The 18,231-nt window shown below is 43.2% G+C and overlaps 4 protein-coding genes and 1 long non-coding RNA gene across 10 annotated transcripts; 2 read left to right on the top strand and 3 right to left on the bottom strand.

The window, feature by feature from the left end:
• Positions 1 to 309: 309 nt before the first annotated feature.
• LOC135622414 (uncharacterized) lies at positions 310 to 3,497 on the bottom strand. Its single transcript, XM_065124253.1, has 5 exons — positions 3,413 to 3,497; positions 1,394 to 3,241; positions 1,077 to 1,281; positions 772 to 968; positions 310 to 685 (listed from the first exon to the last, which is right to left on the bottom strand). Exons 2-5 carry the CDS (start codon positions 3,198 to 3,200, stop codon positions 585 to 587), a joined length of 2,310 nt encoding a protein of 769 aa, XP_064980325.1. The 5' UTR covers positions 3,201 to 3,241; positions 3,413 to 3,497; the 3' UTR covers positions 310 to 584.
• Positions 3,498 to 3,588: 91 nt separating this feature from the next.
• Positions 3,589 to 7,609, top strand: LOC135622417 (uncharacterized). 5 transcript variants are annotated; one of them, XR_010491050.1, is made up of 3 exons: positions 3,589 to 3,928; positions 4,243 to 4,706; positions 4,802 to 7,609. It is a non-coding gene; the product is annotated as an uncharacterized LOC135622417 (long non-coding RNA). The 5 variants fall into 5 exon arrangements; XR_010491047.1 differs by having other exon boundaries at positions 4,243 to 7,149; positions 7,215 to 7,609; XR_010491048.1 differs by having other exon boundaries at positions 4,243 to 7,349; positions 7,412 to 7,609.
• A 436-nt stretch (positions 7,610 to 8,045) lies between these two features.
• On the bottom strand, positions 8,046 to 11,390 carry LOC135622415 (uncharacterized). Of its 2 annotated transcripts, XM_065124254.1 has the most exons (5): positions 10,975 to 11,390; positions 9,158 to 9,311; positions 8,909 to 8,941; positions 8,716 to 8,810; positions 8,046 to 8,520 (listed from the first exon to the last, which is right to left on the bottom strand). In XM_065124254.1, the coding sequence occupies exons 1-5, from the start codon at positions 11,326 to 11,328 to the stop codon at positions 8,284 to 8,286; spliced, it is 873 nt and encodes a 290-aa protein (XP_064980326.1). In that variant the 5' UTR covers positions 11,329 to 11,390; the 3' UTR covers positions 8,046 to 8,283. The 2 variants fall into 2 exon arrangements, with proteins under 2 accessions (XP_064980326.1, XP_064980327.1); XM_065124255.1 differs by lacking the exon at positions 8,909 to 8,941 and having other exon boundaries at positions 10,975 to 11,380.
• Positions 11,391 to 11,484: 94 nt separating this feature from the next.
• On the top strand, positions 11,485 to 12,667 carry LOC135622416 (thaumatin-like protein). Its single transcript, XM_065124256.1, has 2 exons — positions 11,485 to 11,889; positions 11,960 to 12,667. The coding sequence occupies exons 1-2, from the start codon at positions 11,829 to 11,831 to the stop codon at positions 12,637 to 12,639; spliced, it is 741 nt and encodes a 246-aa protein (XP_064980328.1). The 5' UTR covers positions 11,485 to 11,828; the 3' UTR covers positions 12,640 to 12,667.
• Positions 12,668 to 14,883: 2,216 nt separating this feature from the next.
• On the bottom strand, positions 14,884 to 17,376 carry LOC135623930 (laccase-4-like). The gene is made up of 6 exons (XM_065127393.1): positions 17,157 to 17,376; positions 16,921 to 17,072; positions 16,589 to 16,833; positions 16,373 to 16,501; positions 15,329 to 16,282; positions 14,884 to 15,256 (listed from the first exon to the last, which is right to left on the bottom strand). The coding sequence occupies exons 1-6, from the start codon at positions 17,247 to 17,249 to the stop codon at positions 15,126 to 15,128; spliced, it is 1,704 nt and encodes a 567-aa protein (XP_064983465.1). The 5' UTR covers positions 17,250 to 17,376; the 3' UTR covers positions 14,884 to 15,125.
• Positions 17,377 to 18,231: the final 855 nt, after the last annotated feature.

The raw sequence follows: 18,231 nt of genomic DNA, 5'->3' as shown, positions 1-18,231 counted from the left end.
TCATAATCTTGTGGGATCATATTATAGGTTGAACAAGAAAGCAGAAACCATACACTTTTCACATACTGACTTTTAGAGAAACCAGTGACTCCAGCTGTGGCGGGCATGTAAAGAACAAGCTGATTAAGCAAGGACAAGTTCTAGAACTTTCAGTGGTTAACTTAAAAGAAAGCTAAGATACTAACAATTTTTGTTGTTGCCAGCATGCAAGTTCATCATTATTTAGCATAAGAAATTGCTAAAAGAAAATTTGCTTCAAATATCAATCATTTCTTTTGAAATCCACTGCACCACTTCTATCAACAGGACTGGTTTAACTTGCTATATTATTGGGGAAACGGAGTGATACAGTCCACAAACTTAAAAAACTAGAATAAACAAAGGAATAAATAAAGTAGACTACAACTACAATTGCCATGTCAACTATCACTTTCAAATTGAAAACTTCTACAGATGTACAATATGATGTCTGCATAAGTAGCACTAAGTGGACTAAATCTCAGTGTTTAACAACAACATACCTCTTCTAGAGTGAGAGCACTCCTCTTGGAGCCATTTTTGCTTTATTCTTTGACAATCCAATTTCATGTAAAAGCCGTATCTTCTTGAACCTCATCATCCTCTTTTATATCACCATCATCCTCCACATTCTTGCCAGCAGCCTGGATCACCTCATCATCAATTCCTGTGAAAATAAGAATGCCAAAGTTCAAGTTAGCAATTGGTCGTGAGTTCAATCATCAAGATATATACAATATAGAAGAAGTATACCAGCAAGGAAAGTTTCGGTTTCCTCATCATTTATATACTCAGATTGCAATTGAGTAGCCACTGGTTGGTTCAGCGTCATCCAATTGGAATGGTCAGCATCAGCAGAGAGCAGATCATTTTTCTCCACAATCCAGTCACCAACAACATCAATGTTATCGACGGATATAGGATCAAATGGTTTATGCCTCAAAATCTTCCTGTATAAATTCATAATTCATATTTTGACCATGAGTTGCAAGAGTATTTGATTAAGATACTATAATCTACCATCAGCATGCAACATGCCAGAACATCATCATAGTTACCTTTGCTGTAGCTGCAAGTTATAATGTACGAAGATGAGGTCACAAAGTCGTTGATGTTCTAAATAGTTCATTCTGTGGTTGTGAATTTGTTCAAAAGGAAGGTGAACTCGCTCACATCCCCTTGCACTGCATGTTTGACTGAGGATGCGTATCGCCAAACGCATTAAGTTCGGGCAAGCGCCTCCATAAGTGGACCACCATTCAGCTACAAAATAACCAAAAGAAGAACAAAATCACCAACAAAAAAATCAAATGACAAACAATTCTTGCGTTAGTATTACTTTGGAGAAGAAACAATATTTTCAAGTTTTCCTTACCAGGAAGCAAAGTATTCCTTGCTCTAGTAGCCATTTTCCTACCGAAGTCCCCCGATGAGCTTTTATAAAGACTGAGCTCCTTTTGGATTTTATCTTGGATATTTGCCTCGGGGATTAGTCTTTCTATACAATCGAGCACCCCGGATGAGATCTCATTGCACACATCTTCTTGAATGCTGAAGAAGAAGCGAGGGTTCAAAAAGAAAGCAGCTGCATAAAGAGGACTAGGCGGATGTCTATTCCACTTCCAGTCTATAATTTCCCAGTAAATCATGTAGTCAGCCTTCTTCAAAAGTTCTTTCCTTATTGCCTGTTTGACTTGATACATCGCGACATGAATATATCCCATGGCAGGTTTCTTATCACTCTCTACTAATTTATAAACCTGCAAAAGTGGTTCTGTTATCCGGACGATTGCATCACAAGAAGACCAAAATGGCGGACTACAAACAAGTTCAGATACTGCAAGTCCTCCGGGCTTCCTTGAATATGGCGAATCCAACCACTCCCCTGAAGTGACCATCATTGTCAAGTCCTCCTTTAAGCTAATCAGACTCTTCAATGTGATGAAGTTCATGGCAGACCGGCTGTCACAAGGAAGTATTAAATCTTTCCCATTCGTATACTTCCTCGTCATATTCAAGACAACTGCATTAGAGTAGATAAACCCTGTGATGGCTTTAGCATTCTCGATGACCTCGCTTATCGCTTCCAACTTCCCGATGTCCTCTAGAATTTCTTCTATGCATTGAGAAGCACATGGCGTCCAAAACAACGTGGGAAATGTTTCTGCCAACTTGCTCCCGGCAGCAACATGGATCTCCGAATAACTAGTAATCACCTGAACTACATTTCTCTCACCGACTCCTTCCACAACATGCTTAAGCAGCTCATATAGAGTATCAGCAGACGTAACTATGTGTGATGCATCAACTGATTTCAGGAACATCGTTCCTTCAGGACAGTATACCATAAAGTTTATCAGGGTCTTACCGGTAGTCGTAGTCCATTCATCTGCCAACACCGAACACCCAGTTCGGCTCCATGTTGCCTTGTATTGCTCCAATGTGTTATTCAATTCATCAACTGATCTCTTCAAGATCCAACCACGGAAATCATGATAAGATAACATTCCCAGCCCCGGTCCTGCCGAAGCAATTGCATCAACCATTGGTTGGAAAGACGCACAGTTCACCGCTTCCAAAGGCACCCCAGCCTCGTATAAAAACCGCCCGATAGCCATACAAACTTGATCTTTGTTGATGGTGCCTCCAATGAAAGGCTTGCCAAGATCCGACACCGGAGCAGCAGTTTGTAGGGATAGAGGAGGAGGAAGAAGGGGAGGAGAAGTATATCTTGCTCTCTTCTTCCGCCCCCTCTCCGGAAGTTTAGTCACAACGTCCTCCTCTTTTACTTCCACCTGGACCGCACCCGTGTCGACCATCTCCGGGAGCTGGATTAAATGCAAACCGGCGTCCACATCGCCACCGTCTGCCTGAATAGGGTCGGCCCTGCTCACCTCCTCCGCAGGCTTCAGCTTCTTCTTCCTCCTCGCGGCGGAGCCGTCCAGGCTCTGCTGCATCGCGACCTGCACCTCCAGCGGCACCTTGGGGCAGCACGATGCATTGCCCTTGTGGCGGGCGAGGTGCTCCTTGATGCGGTGGATGCCGCCGCCGAGGAACTGCTTCATGCAGTACACGCACCTGAGCTTCGTCCGGCCGGCCGACCGCACCATCAGGCAGTGCTTCCAAGCCGGGTCGTGCTTTTGCGTGCCGATGGGCAGGATGATCTCGGAGGTCGAGGCCATTCCGCCGGCCGCAGGCAACGGAATTAACTTCCCACCTTCACCTGAGATCGACAGGGGGAAGCCACGGTGAGCGGCGCGGGCACGAGGGTGGAGCCCAAGGAAAGGTGAAGGGGCCGCGGGGCCCGCATGTGGTCTTACAGGTGGCGAAAGGAAAGAGGCAGACTAAGATTTCAAGGAAACAACGTGGGTTGGGGGGGTTGAGAGAGACTTACTAGGCTTTTCGCGTCGCGTTGCACTCCTGGCTGCGGGAGAACCGAAGGAGCGAGAGAGGGATTTGGTCCGGTTTGGTGGTATTTATAGCAGGGGGAGAGGATTAGGGGATCTGACCGGCTAAACCGGTAAGGCGTTCGGACTGGTTCCTTGGATTAGCCGCGGCCTAATCGCTGTTTACCGGTCAAGGCCCTGGCTGGACCGGTTCCCTGGCTTGGAGAACCGGGACTGCCGGTTGCCCTGAAGGGGCGGCTCCCTCCCCGAGCGGTTCGCTCTGCGGCGTCCGCCCCGGCTCGGATCGGCCGGCGTGACTTCCCGATGATTCGATCTTTTCTCTCCCACCCCTCTCCGGTTTTATCACCCGCTCCGTGGCGAATCGAGAACCCTCTCCTCGTGGGATCGAATTCTCTCCCACCCCTCTCTGGTTTCTCCCTGTCGTCTCCTCCCTGCTCCTGTTGGTACGGAGAGATTGATGATTCGAGAGCGGTTCAAAGAACCGATCGGCGGGGCAACTCCAGGTGTTGATTCGTTCCTTCGAGTCTTGTGGCGGATTGCTTCGAAAACCGGATCTGTTTGGGTTAGGGCTAAAGAAATTGAACTAGGGTTTTTAGTCGATCTCGTTCTTCTGTCTTTGGAGTCGGATTTAGGGTAGAAAGAGGTACATGATTGCGATTAATTTTTCCGTTTGCTTCCTTCCTTTTTTGCTTCGTCGTGCTTGAGATTTGTAATTTCGAAGTGCTCGGTTGTGTACACTTGGCTTAGATGATCGTTTCGTCCGCTGCTGCTTCCTGTCTGAGTTTTATCCTATACTTGTTATTGATGTTCGTTGCAGTGTTGGAAGAACGACAAAACACGGAGGTCTCTGATTCTTCGGTGTTTGCTTAAGAAGATGGAGGAAGGGTTTAAGAATTGGGGGACAAAGACATGATTGACGATTTATGCTTGCAATTTTTTTTGCTTTTGAGATGATCCAAGTGCTCGATTAAATATAACTATTTTGAGATGACTGGGTTGTCTAGTGTTCCTATTTCCGACATAGATTGGTACGTTATCCAGATCCTGAAATCAGTCCCTGCTTCCACAAAAAGAATTGGTGTTCAAGCTTGTTATATATTCAGGTACGTTTCGAATTAGATTGGTTGCTTTTAATAGACTGATGATTGTGATTGGTGAAACAATGGGGTGAACATTCCTTATTTTTCCTCCTTTACATACAATTCTTAAATTGTACATTACAAATCCTGTGTTCTGCTATTGAAGGACTTAAGTTGGGATCTTTGGTTTGATTTTGTTGAGGTATCAATATTTCTCTTGTATATGTATATGTACACCCATCTTTGTTAATCTTTATAGCTTCTTGAGTTAGTCATTTTGAAATTTGACTTCTCTAGCTTGCAGGGTATTTGAGCATTATTGACATCATTGTTCTTCTTTCATCTTGAAGAGAAGGTGTGTTTTCTTCATCCAGCTTATAGCTGGTTTAGTTTTTTATATTGCTTGAACTATTGTTGGTCATTCCTGCTGGAATTGGTAGCAAAACGTGTAGGATCAGTTTTTCAGGCTTTTAGATGATGATGATACTCTGATAGTACAAAGAAAAATGATCAAGTTTCTCTTTTATGTCATGTTTATGTTCTTACATTTTATTACTCTATGCATTGGGTCTTGAAGATTGCGTTTTTTAAGGTTAATGTCCTATCTTGTTCTTGTGGAGCAACTTGCCTTTGTTCCTCTTTGTTCAGTTTCATCCTTATAATCTGTATTAAGTTTGTGGGTAGCTCCGGGTTACATTGTGGAAACAAAAGACGTTCTTTTGCTACAAACATTGTCTTAGCTCAGGGTTACATGGTGGTCGGTAACTTGTTGACATAAATTGTCCTAGCTGGCACTCTTTCGAGTGAGGTTTCTGCTGACCGAAACAAACACTATGCTTCCTAGGTGTATAAGCAAATCCTTTGGACAGTGTGAAGTTCCATACTGGTGTTGTTCTGTAATGGTACATGTTGGCAGGCATCTGCAACGCTTTTCTATTGTTTTTTCCTAAACTTCTTTCCTCCAACAAAATATGTGGTTTCTTCTGATTTGGTAACGCTAATAATATTTGTTGAATTGTCATCTAGTGCTCGGATCCACAATGTGGCTAGTTATGAGCCTAAGTTACTGGTTGACAAAAACGTAGACAAATATAGTGCCTTTCTAGCAAACATGAAGTGCTATACAAGTGTTTTATCAAATGAACAATTTAGAATGTAGAACAACAATAATAGCAAAGCCATAAGCTCTAACTATTTGAGGTTGGCTACATGGATCATTTGACACCATTGAGACTTGTAAAAAGCTATATGTTAAGTTTAGAGTCTTTAGAACGCGATTTATAGTTTATATTAAAGTTTTTCTAGGTCCTCTTCTATTTTTTTTTATACCACTAATATTAATTATTTCATTTCTTCTGACCATTACATTCAGAGGTCTTCTAGGCACATGCACATATCATCTTAAACTATTTTCTCTCAAATTATCCTCTATCGAAGTGATATCTAGTTGTTTACAAATGCAAATATTTTTTTTCTCATCTTTCCTAGTAACTCCACATATTCATCTCAACATCACAAACATTTTGCATATATTGTTTTTTAACTGTCCAACACTCATATCCATAAAGTTTAGAACGTAGAAAAGACACATAAATTGATACTATTGATAACTAATATGCAATACATTGTATCTAGTGGTTTTAAAAAAAAAGAAGCTTAAAGTGGGTATATTGTGATGGACTTGTGATTTGGTATTCGCTTATTACTGAACTGATTTGTCCAGTGCTCTCATTGACTTATTGTGAACTCTACCACTGTCAATTTTTATCAGAATCATGAGAATCAAGTTGGACTTCATATGGCACGTTTAGATGAGGGTAATTGATTGTGTCAAGAATTTAGGGTAATATTCCAATTAGGAGCCACAGAATAATGCAGTTATGTAAATTTGCCCCTTTTTTGTTTATTAAACTGGCTTCCAATCTTTTTAGAACAATTTTCCTGCCTTTTCTTCTTAGAGCAATTTTCCTGCCTTTTATAGTCTGAATAATAGGCTCTATTCTATTCTGAAATAGAACCTTTAGAGAGAGAGAGAGAGAGAGAGAGAGTTGGAAGTCAGTGATCTTGATGTTAGAGATTCTAAGAGCTGATAGTTCTTTTATATAATCATGAACTTTCAATTCACCTGTTAGCCGGCCCATCACTGACATCAAGGTACCAGCAGTTCCCTTGAGGATAGTGAGGGTGTTATCCAAAATTCCAAACCATTCGTGGTGCAGTGTGTATGGTATTGCCTTGTGCCTTGTTAACCGAAGCATAAAGAATCACAAGTGGATGGATAAGAACCAACAAAGACGTGGTCAAGGTTGCATTATAATTTCTCAATTCACTCATCATTCTTCTTTTTGCTTTTGCATAGTAATTTCTTATATCTTCTTGTTTGACTTGCAACTCTCTTTGAGGTGGAGTGAACTAGTTGTTATCAGAACCAATCATCCTGAAATGATGCACTTGATTACATCTTCATCAAAAATAAGTAAACCACGGTAGCTGATGGTGATGCTGGATAGTTTGATACTGTTAACCGTGGAAGCTGCATCATAACTTTCATTTGCTGGGCTGGGGCTGCACTTATATCTCTGAGGAAGATTGATCAATTCCTTAAATGTGCTGACGAGGCTGGAAAGCTTGAGCAAGTGATTGATGTATGCACACTTACATGTTGGTTTTGTTTTCATAATTGGAAAATGCAATTTACTTTAATGTGCAGAAAAGCAAGACTGGAAATCGTGTGCACCAATTGCCTGCTTCCCATCATCTGGGCATTTCGCAACACAATTTCTCTTATGGATTTTGCAGTTGCGAACCCAAATCACCATTAGCCAGGAAAACTACTGCATCCAAGGTATGGTGAGCAAACCTATCTGAATCTTAGTGTTGCTTCATCATATTTCGTCACACATGCAGGCAAGTGTGGTTAGAGCCAACACAATACGAAGGGAAAGTATACATACAGTGGGGACGGAGGTTGGAGGTAGTTGTACTTTTTAAGAAATAAAAAAAGAAAAGGGGGAATGCTCAGAAAATATGAAAATAAGGACAAATTGCCCTTTGTATTTTCATCGATCATGGTAGAATTATAATGTTATGCGTAGTTGACGTACTTGGGCATGTGGTAGAATCTTCTCCCTGCCGCTACCGCTTGTGTACCCATTAAAACTACCTCCTCTGCTTCCTACAAGCATCTCGTGATTTCGATCGCTACCCCCCACCTATTGCAGCAGCCTTCTCATCGGCTCATCGGCCTCTGTAGCAACGAAATGATGCAACACACCTTATTTTCCTAAGATTATCGTGAGCCAATTTATCAATAAAAATGATGCAGCAGCAGACCTGAATCTTTCCCAAGCCAGGAATAAAAGAAAGCTACTTGATCAACGTAGATTTCTAAATATTACACTGATTTAACATATTTGCAGCTGAAACACCCGCCACATCTACCAGAAAGAATCATTTGAACCCTTATATAGAAAGAAACACAATTTCTCTTCTGCAAGAAGATCACTTGAACAGACCAAAGAATTATGACTTGTACGCATCATTTACAGGTAACAAAATAGATTTTCACCACATAATAGAGTTGCATATACAAAGTTATAAATATAATGAACGACTTTACAAGAAATAAAACAGTACATGGGTGTACTAGCTTTGGGAAAACCCAAAGCCTGTAAAGTAGATGGTGAAACATACTGGTTATCAACCAGTCCACCTGTTATGTCTATCTAAACCAGTAAACACTCCATGTAAACACTCCTTGAAGCTTGCCTTAGTTAGACCTACAGCCCCAGCTCTTTTTTCAGCTGCGCAAGAGCGGCCTCAATTTCATCGATGCTATCTTCAATGCTGTCCTCCTTCTTACTTTGATCTCTTACACTATTTTCCTCATTTCCATCCCTAGAAGATGCTGAGGGGTTTCCATTCCGATATTCATCCCAGGAGCTCTCCTTTTCAACATCCAAATCATTAATGTTGAGTTCCTTCTCTAAGAACTCAACAAACTCCTCACCAATGGCCTGAAAATTCAGGAATCTAATTAGAGGCAAATCACATCTTGAACCATAGAAAGGTCAGCTAATAATATCACAGAGTTCTCTCGAGTTTGCAAGGCAGAAAACTATATGTTTATGCAAGGAAAAATGAAAGCTAATGGGATAAACGATATTCTGAAAAAGTCTGGTTATCACGACAATGGTCAAACTTAAACTTACAGCCAACTCCTCCCAAAGGCTTTTGGGTTTCTCTTGTGAACTTATGCCTGCTTCCCAGTTCCGAAATTCTGCTTGCAGATCTTGAAAGAATTGTTCTGCAACATCATTTTTCTGGTTATTTTTAATCAGAGTAGCTCTTCTATTATAAGAATAAGGATACGATAGCTTGGTTCCTGACAAGAGTAAAATCTACCTAGTGATATTTGTACATCTCTCAAAAATTCACCTGCAGAATAAATGGTTATAGACTTACAATTAACTTAGGGATCAGAGCCTAGATAATAATATTATTTTGTAGTTACACCATATAAGATCTGGAGACAGCTGGTTAAAATAATCATGCCATCCAACAATCCTTCATCTAATTCTAGAATAATAGATACATATAACAGCAATGATTCTTAATGTCAAAAACCAGCAAGGGTATGATAGTGATATGTACCAAAGCCATAGAATTCCTCATCTGGGGCACTTCTGCTCCTTTCAGCTGTTCTTGAAAAATCTGCACTTTGATTTCCATACTTGAACTGTGATTCTGAATTCATTAAGGTATTGTATGCATGTTTAATTCTCATGAATTTCTCCTGAGCATTTGCCTTCAAAGATAAGAGAATATACTAATCAATGCAATGACATTAGCATGATAGGTCAAAGGATAGTCTCTTTGTTACTACAGGTAAAATATTGAATCAAATTGGAGAAATAATATGTCTACAGTTCCAAGTCATCAGAAGAAATTGCTGAGTGGCTTCATAGAATTAAAAAAAAAAAGATGAACCCAATAGGCAAAATTTTGGAATGGTAGGATCAAAATTTTAGAAGACTCAATATTCACTTAATTACATGAAAAAACCATGACATGATGTCTTAAAGCAAGCTTGTCAAGATTTCTTTGAGGAAAAGATCCTCTAAAGCAATATTTTGTTGTGACCAAATGATATAGTCTTCTGGTCAAGAACTATTCCAGTACTCAATATTCAAGCCCACTAACATTAGTTCCAATTTATATTAAAAAATAAAATTTAATTAAGAAACTTTCTTTTATCAAACAACTAAATTTGATTAGTGAAAATATAAAAAATATTTCTTGAAAGGGTTCCTACGGTTATCGTTTGAAGGAATGGTTTGAGATCATACCCAGCCAGCTCGGAGAGAGCAGCAAAGTCCTTAACAACTCAGATTCCCAGCAGAGACAAGTAGGCTTTTAATTCAGGTTCTTGGTTGATACATAACAACCTTGGGAGAAATATGAAATTATGCTACTTATTTTGGAAAAAGAAAAGGAAGGAGTCCTTTAGAAAATGACAACTACCTTATTTGCGATAGGTGACTGTGCTTTAGAAAAGGCATTCTCAAATAGAAATGGCAACTTATGCTGATATCTTTTCTAGTTTGTTTAAAGAACCTCCAAAGTTCCTCTAAGAGGGCTAGAACATGTTAGTTGTATAAGTACTAAAAAGAATCTAGTTAGAGCATTTATCAATTATGTTGCCAATAATGGATTATTTAATCATGATCACTACTTGATTGAAGTCATTGTGCATGCTCTAAACCATTGAAACCATTGAAGCCCTCTAGGGCAGTTCTGGACTACGCTACAGTTTGAATATTGACGATGATGTCAAGCTTTAAATAGGGAAGATTATGACATCCAGTTTAGTATCACATCGAGAGGGAGGGATGGTTATGAGCCTATAAAGAACAAGATTAATTATTATCTTTAGTTTGGATTTAAGCATTTTGGGTCAGTGATTCGGGTTCATCAATTTAATGGATTAATTATTTCATTGGGTCAAGCCATGGCACATAGCTTGCAAAAAGTGCTCTCCTTAAAAGAGATACACAATGTCTTATAGAATGACTTATATCTCATATACAACATCAAACAACATCAAGACATACACCAGCATGATGAGACTCCATGATAGCAGTAGATCTAATTAAGCATATAAAGAAACTATACATAGCAATAGATCAAGATCAGATTCTTTTTTGGGTAAATTAAAGATAGTATCGTCAGTAAGAATGAAAGACATAAAACCTATCAAGATATCGGTTTTATGGAATATTCAAAAACCAAATTATGAGTGGAATAGGGCATACATGCAGAATTGATTCAAGACACCAACTTTATGGGTTTTGTTCAAGAAATCAAAGGAGGACAAGTAAAATTAGATCAAGAACGAAGATCTATAGGAACCAAGAACAGGAAATACCAGAAAGAAGAATCCAAATGTTCAAGAAACAACAGGTACCTACTTCCTTATTGACATCGGGATGGTACTTGAGGGCGAGCTTTCGATAGGCTCGCTTGATCTCTTGAGCGCTCGCCGAAGGGGAGACGCCCAGGACCTCGTACGGTGACTCCCTGCGGCTCGCCCTCATCAGAGTAGTGCGCCATCGCGGGGAATCGCCGGCCCGCCTCTTCTTCCGGCTCCATCCGAGGCTCGCCGGAAGGGAAGCGAGGGAGAAGGCGTCACGACGAGGTACACGGGGCAAATCTTGAGGAGGGGCGGAGAGGAAGAGAGAGAGGCGGAGGAGGTGGCGGCGGATCGAAGCAGAGCACGAAGGGGAGGAATGGGTGGAGGAGGAAAGAGCCGTTAGCGGATGCATGGAGATGATGGAAGGCCATCGATCCGATTATTGCCTATTTACCCTAATAATATTATTCGTGGATAATATTGTGGTGAGATTGGGTCCAGTTGGAGGTTAACCATAATCTAATCCAACATGGAAGTGGCTCGAACCAAATCCACTCTTTGTGGTCGATTTATTTCCCACATCATCGATCGGTCGGTCCGATTTGGTTTTTTTGGACTTGATATAGGTTTAATTTGATCTGGTCCAAGTTGAACCCGAATTACGCTCGGAAATGAACCAAGATCAACTCATTCCGACCCAACCGGCTTGGGTTAGCCGGGTGAAACCCAACCCAATCTCCTCTTCAGGTATCGGTGACTCTTCTCGTCTTACCACCAGGTGAGCAGTTGCCACTCTGCTTCATGACAACGAAATCAAAGGAAGCCCACTCCCTCCACTCAACCCCTCTCTCCTTCCTCTTCGTACCCTTCTAATAGCCACAAGGCAGACTAAGAAGACCAGAACGAAGAACAATGTCGACTTCGGGACGACACACCTTGCTCCTCTGCCTCTTCATTCCTATCTCATTATCATGTGAGGCTCGCCACCAGCATCACCAAAAGGAGTTGGGTTGTAACTCACGGCCTTGTCTTTGTTGTTTCAGGTGAGATCCAACTCGTACTGGTGAACCACTGCAAAGACGGCGTGTGGCCTGGAGTACTCGGCAGTGCCGGCCACAGCTCCCCGGAGGGTGGTGGCTTCCATCTGGGCGTCGGCCAGGAGGCAGTCCTGGACGTGCCGAGTGGATGGTCGGGGAGAATCTGGGGTAGGCAGGGTTGCTGCTTCGATGAAAACGGGAAAGGAAGCTGCGACAGTGGCGACTGCGGCGGCCTGCTGCGCTGCAACGGTACTGGAGGCACACCGCCGGCGACCGTGGTCGAGATGACGTTGGGGACCCACCGGTCTCCTCTCCATTTCTATGACGTGAGTTTAGTGGAGGGCTTCAATCTTCCGGTCACGATCGCTCCGGTTGGCGGAGGGAAGGGATGCGGCGGCGTGGCGGGCTGCCAGGTGGACTTGAACACATGCTGCCCTTCCAGGTTCGAGGTGAAGCAGAAGGGGAAGGTGGTGGGATGCAAGAGCGCGTGCTTGGCCCTGAAGACGGACAAGTATTGCTGCACCGGGGAGTATGGCTCGCCGGAGCGCTGCAAGCCCACCCTCTTCTCCCATCTCTTCAAGTCCATCTGTCCTCGAGCTTATAGTTTCGCCTACGACTCTTCTTCCACTCTCAACATGTGCAGGGCATCGAGGTATCTCATTACCTTCTGCCCTTGTGCAACCTAAATCAAAGTCACAGATGCATTCAGTATGATTGCCAATGCCTTCCATTACTAACATTGTTCTTGAAGCACTAAACCATGATCGCTTTACATAGACGTGCATGGAAGAGAGAGAGAGAGAGAGAGAGAGAGAGAGAGAGAGAGAGAGAGAGAGTTGGAAGCATCAAAATAATACAAATATAGAGAGAACGGGGAGACACGCATGAACAAAATCAACCAATCGATCGATCGATCACAAATATAGAAGAGGACAAAGTATGGGATTACACCACCACATAACTCGAGCTAAGACTAATCGCAACTCAAAAAACAAGAGTAATGTGATCTTGTGATCCTTTCTACAAACTTCTAACCTAACACAAACACGAGGATATGTACAAGAAACCAGAGTATCTCTTTGATTTCACCATCTCTCTCTGGTTCTGCTTCTCCCTTCTCCTAGTTCATATGATCTCTTCTTCTGCCCTCGTCAGCCAGCAGAGACATCAGGAGTAGTCTCTCCAGCAAACGAGCATGACGACACAGCGGCGCATAATGTAGAACCTTGACCTCTGTTCTTTAACCAGACTCGCCCACCGCCTGGAGAACGACTCCGCCATGCTCCTCCTCCCCGCGTCCCTCCTGCTTCCCTTCGCCGATAGCTTCCACTTCTCATCCATGTACAGCTCCATCTTCAGATCTAGATCTCGCGACAGCTAACGTGCCTGGTTATATAGATGGAAGGAGCAACAGAGTGTATGTTGATTGATTGACGCAGTGAGGGTGGCCTTCGAGCTAATCATCGTTTAACTAGTAGCAGAGAAGGAATTGTGAAAGGTATTGCTCGCTCATTCTGAGGTGAAATCACATGGTTGAGACAGGGAAAAGACTGGCGGTTTCAGTCTTCATACTTTTCAGCTCCCTACAGATTTGGCACCGGATGACACCTCTGCAGCTGATCAGCTTTTCATCTTTGTAGCTGCAGACCGGGATTTGGATCTTCCGGGAGGCCACCCTGGACACAGCGCATCACAGCCCCCAGCGTCCTCCCTCCGCGGCTGTTGTGCGGTCAAAGCAACAAGATAAAGGGGAAAAAAAAAGCAGGGTTTTGTGCTCTCGTCCTGAGACGAGGGACATCCATGCATGCGCCCTCAGTTCCGAAAACACCCGTACAGGTTTCTGCTTCCCGTAATCATAAGTACGTGAGTCACTAATTGTTCTTATGATCCGATAACCTGCAGTTTCGATACAAATGTCGACGCTCATCATGCATGCCTACTACACGTTGTGTGTTGTGCAGGGAAACAGTGGAGAGGGCAAAATTTTCAGTGGCGTAAAGCTTGTCCGCCATGTGGTATGAATAGACGCCATCGAAGGTGTTGTCACGGTGAAGGATACAGACAGGGCATGTGGTGGGCAGCTTCATTTGGCCCGACCTTATGGTGTGCGTGATTCAAGGCATCTATGGGGTGTCTCAGGTGAGACCATTGAGGGAGGGTTGGACATTAGTGGCACAAGCTAATGATTGGCTGCATTTGGTACTACTTTGGATGTGCCACAATGCATTTCTTTTTTTTGAGGTTTGCATAGAGTTTAATACTGGAAAATAAATTTACCATTTGTTCTATGACGAATTCTCGAGAAAAAAAAAATCATTTTTTAATTTTTTTTTCCCTAAGAAATGCCTTCTATTTTTAAAATTCTCAAACTATATATATATATATATATATATATATATATATATTCATAAGAACCCAAATAACCATAGTCACCTATTTTTTTTCTCCCTTTTCTTATGCACCGATCCATGGGGTGAATTACATCATGTTGTAGTAATTTTAGTAATATAAAAAACATAATAATAGAATAAAAACTATATTATGATTTTGTATTATGTTATAATATTTTTCTCAAATTGCTTAAAACACTGTAACATAGTATAAAAATATTTATTATAATATAATATATTAGATTATAGTATTTTTTGATATTAATAAAAAAATACTATAATATAGTATACAAATATTGTACCTGAACAGATTTATCCAATGGATCGATACATAGTAAAAGAGAGAGAGAGAGAGAGAGAGAGAGAGAGAGAGAGAGAAAAGATAGGTGACTGATTGTCAAATTAAGGATATATCAAGTATTAAGAAAAAAAATATTATTTAAATTTTTAAAAAATATGTGATACATACTTCTCGAAAAGAATCAAAAAAAAAATCTGAGAATTCGTCATCTGTTCATTCAGAGGATGATTTAAGGCAGGAACCAATTTTATTTTTATTCAATTGGAAAACCAGCAAGAACAATATCAAAAAGTCTAATCTGGGAGCTTGTGATGTGGGAATTTACAGTTCAAAATAAGGAAACCCAATTTTGACCGCAACAGTAGGCGGGGAGAGAGAGAGAGAGAGAGAGAGAGAAGAGACGTAGTAAGTTTCGATACACCACGACAAAATTCCAACCAAGCAAGCCCCAGAACACACGCGACCGATCCAGCGGTCAGCATCAACATCTTGGAAGATCGGACGGTGGAGGAGGGAGCTTCTGGTTGGGGAGTGGCCCGTCGTTGACCACCCACACCATCTTCAACCCCCAGCTGAGATGCAAGTCGATGTGGCAGTGCATGAGCCATGCACCTGTTCCGTACCCAAGTCAACGTCCAGCAACTAAAGAAACCACCAGTGAAGATAGTAGTATCTGTCACTTACCGGGGTTGTCAGCTCGGAAGCGAATGGCGAGCCATCCGCCCACCGGGACGCCGGCGGTGTTCTTCTCCACAGGGTCGACGAGATTGAAGTTACAAGGCTCGGTTACCGGGTCATAGTTTCCGAAGCCTTGTCCCACCACGTGGAAGTTGTGGCCATGGAAGTGCATCGGATGGTTCTCGATTCCTTGAATGCTGGTGTCCTGCAGCACCAACTCCACGCTGGTGTTGAACGGAAGCACCACCACCTTGGTTCCCTTGCTCACGAACGTGTTGTTGGGTGGAGTCCCCGTGTAGTTGAAGGGGAACGGAGGGATGTCCGGGAAGTCTGTGGTGTAGACCCCGTTCGACTGATTGTAGTAGTGAGCCTGGAGAAGAGCAGTGGAGGGGAACACAAAGGAGGCGTTGTTGACCGATGCAGCAAACTTGGTGCCATTGGGGCCTTGACAGGTTTGGTTCGTGGGACAGGGGTCCGTGCCGAGGCCGATCGTGAAGTAGAATCGCCGATCGACGGTTCGTGGTACGTCGGAGGGGTACCGATCATCCGCGAGGCTGCGAAGCTTGCTGGTGAAGTTCGTGACGTTAGCAGTGTCGTTAAGGGACGGAAGTGCCGGTCTCAGTAGCGGCAGCTTCGTGCTGGCTCTGTTCGGATTGTGGTATTCGAGGACGCCGGCCGTGGTGGTGTTGTCGAAGGTGCCCTGCCCGGTGGCATAAGGCCTCGCGGCGAAGAGGAAGGCGGCGTTGGGGAAGGTCGGCTTGGAATGCAAAAGCACGTTGGCGGTCTGGCCGGGGGTGATAACGAGGGCTTCAGCGTCGAAGGGCTTAACGTAACTGGCGTCGGTTTCCACGACAGTGACGGTGTGGTTGGCGATGCCGAAGAAGAGCTCGTCGTTGAGTGCAGCGTTGATCAGTCGAAGGAGATACGTCTTTCCGGGCTTCACCTTCAGCTTGAACGTATCTATCAAACATGCATATCATACCGTTAATCTAAACAGCATCTCGCTGTCGCCAAAAGTGTTACAAAGGGAATGACTCGGAATCCAATCACCTTTCCCCGAGCAATTATACAGGGGACCGGGGAGGCCATTGATCGTGTAAGCGTCGGAAACATTTGGCCCTCCGCCAGTCCGAAGAGCTTGGGCGATGACGGCCTCCGGGTCTGCATTGAACCACTCACCTGCATTGCCAAAAACCAAGCGATCAACCGCTCGTAAATCATGATTTAAGGGGGACTAGTCCGTCCAAGTCAAGATCTAGTGATTACCTAAGATGATGGGGACTTCCTTGTATGGTCTCGCAAACGGGTAAGGAACACCACGCTTGGGGAGGATGACGAGAGAGCCATACACGGTGGCCCTCAGCCAAGAGGCGTGTGCATGCCACCAGAGAGTGCCTCTCTGACCTGCAGTGGTGAAGTTGTAGACGTAGCTCTGCCCGGTGCGGATGGGGCACTGCGTGATGTACTCCGGGCCATCCGCCCACCCGCTCTGCACCTGCCGTATGCCGTGCCTGCACACGTACCCGTTCGAACTCATCAGACAAACGCAGCAGTAAGAGGCACTCGGATACGTAACTCGAAGCCAAGGATTTGGATACCAGTGTATGGTGATGTCACTGCGAACATGGTTCACCACCTTAACCACGAGACGATCACCTTCTCTGACGACGATCCTTGGCCCCGGGAACTGCCCGTTGACCGTCACAATGCTCTTTGTCCTGCACAACCTCGTCGCGTTCCGTAGGGTTATCTGCAACAAAGAAACATGCTGGTAACGAAGAAACACGTCGACTACATTAGCTTCCGCGGACACAAACATAAGCACGTTACACACATCAAACTTGTAATGCCTGGTAACACCAGCTGAGAGCTGTGCCGACGAGAATAAGATGCACACTGCAAGAAGGAAAGTTCTGACGCCACCCATGCTTCGTCGTCCCACAGCTTGCAAGTGGATGGATTGAAGGGTGTCGTGAGCGAGTTACGACCTAGATATTGGCAAGAACGCTATATAGGCAAGAAACGGTAAGAGACAAAATTCCTCGGGTTCTCTGTCGGGGCTGCAAAAGGCGTCAGGTCTACCTGAACTTTAGAGTGTTCACAAAGAAATATTCAAGTGTAATTGGCCTGCGCCATCAGTCGAATGTTGAGGCAGTATTCTATCAGTTGAAGAAGAGAGAAGGGGCATTTCTTGATCACAAAGACAGCTCTAAAATATTGGTTTGTTGGTTTTGGCATTGACTTAGAAGCATAGAGTTGTTGTCGTATATATCAACAGCCCCCACTCGAACTTGCCTCCAACTTCATCAACCCCTCACTGTCCCTCTCTGATAAATGGAATATGTGATTGGGGCATTAGCTTGTTTGCTTTGTGACCAAGAGATTACTCAGCACGCACTATTCTCTGGAATTCAAATCCCTATCATTGAACATGGAAATCTTGCGTTGAAATCTCAACTATTTCCATCTTTCGTTAGTTGAGGCAATAAAAAGAAGAGAGAGACTGCCATGCATATATATATACACACACAGTTGAAAACATTATGAACATCCCTATAAACCTAATTCTTCCACATATATTTTCACAAAAATTCAAATTAAGTGCAGTAGGTGAAGTTGCCCTTGTTTGAAGATGAATCGATGACATTATGAAGGGCATCCATGCTTCATTTTGATCATCTGCATGACGGTTCACCAAACCGGGCCTCATTGTACTTCTCTTCCTCCTCCTTTTAACTCCGACAGTTTTAGCATCAAAAAAACCTAAAAGAAGATTCTACCATGGATTGAGCTAAAAATGTTTGTGATTCATGTGGTAACTCCAACAGGTTTAGCATCAAAAACATGCATCAATAGTATGAATAAGTTGTTGCGTCGAGGTTAAGCCAGATTCGACTAGCTCACCATTT

This window comes from Musa acuminata, chromosome BXJ2-9 (assembly GCF_036884655.1).
Source record: "Musa acuminata AAA Group cultivar baxijiao chromosome BXJ2-9, Cavendish_Baxijiao_AAA, whole genome shotgun sequence".
NCBI lineage: Eukaryota > Viridiplantae > Streptophyta > Magnoliopsida > Zingiberales > Musaceae > Musa > Musa acuminata.
This window is presented reverse-complemented; position numbering and strand designations above follow the sequence as displayed.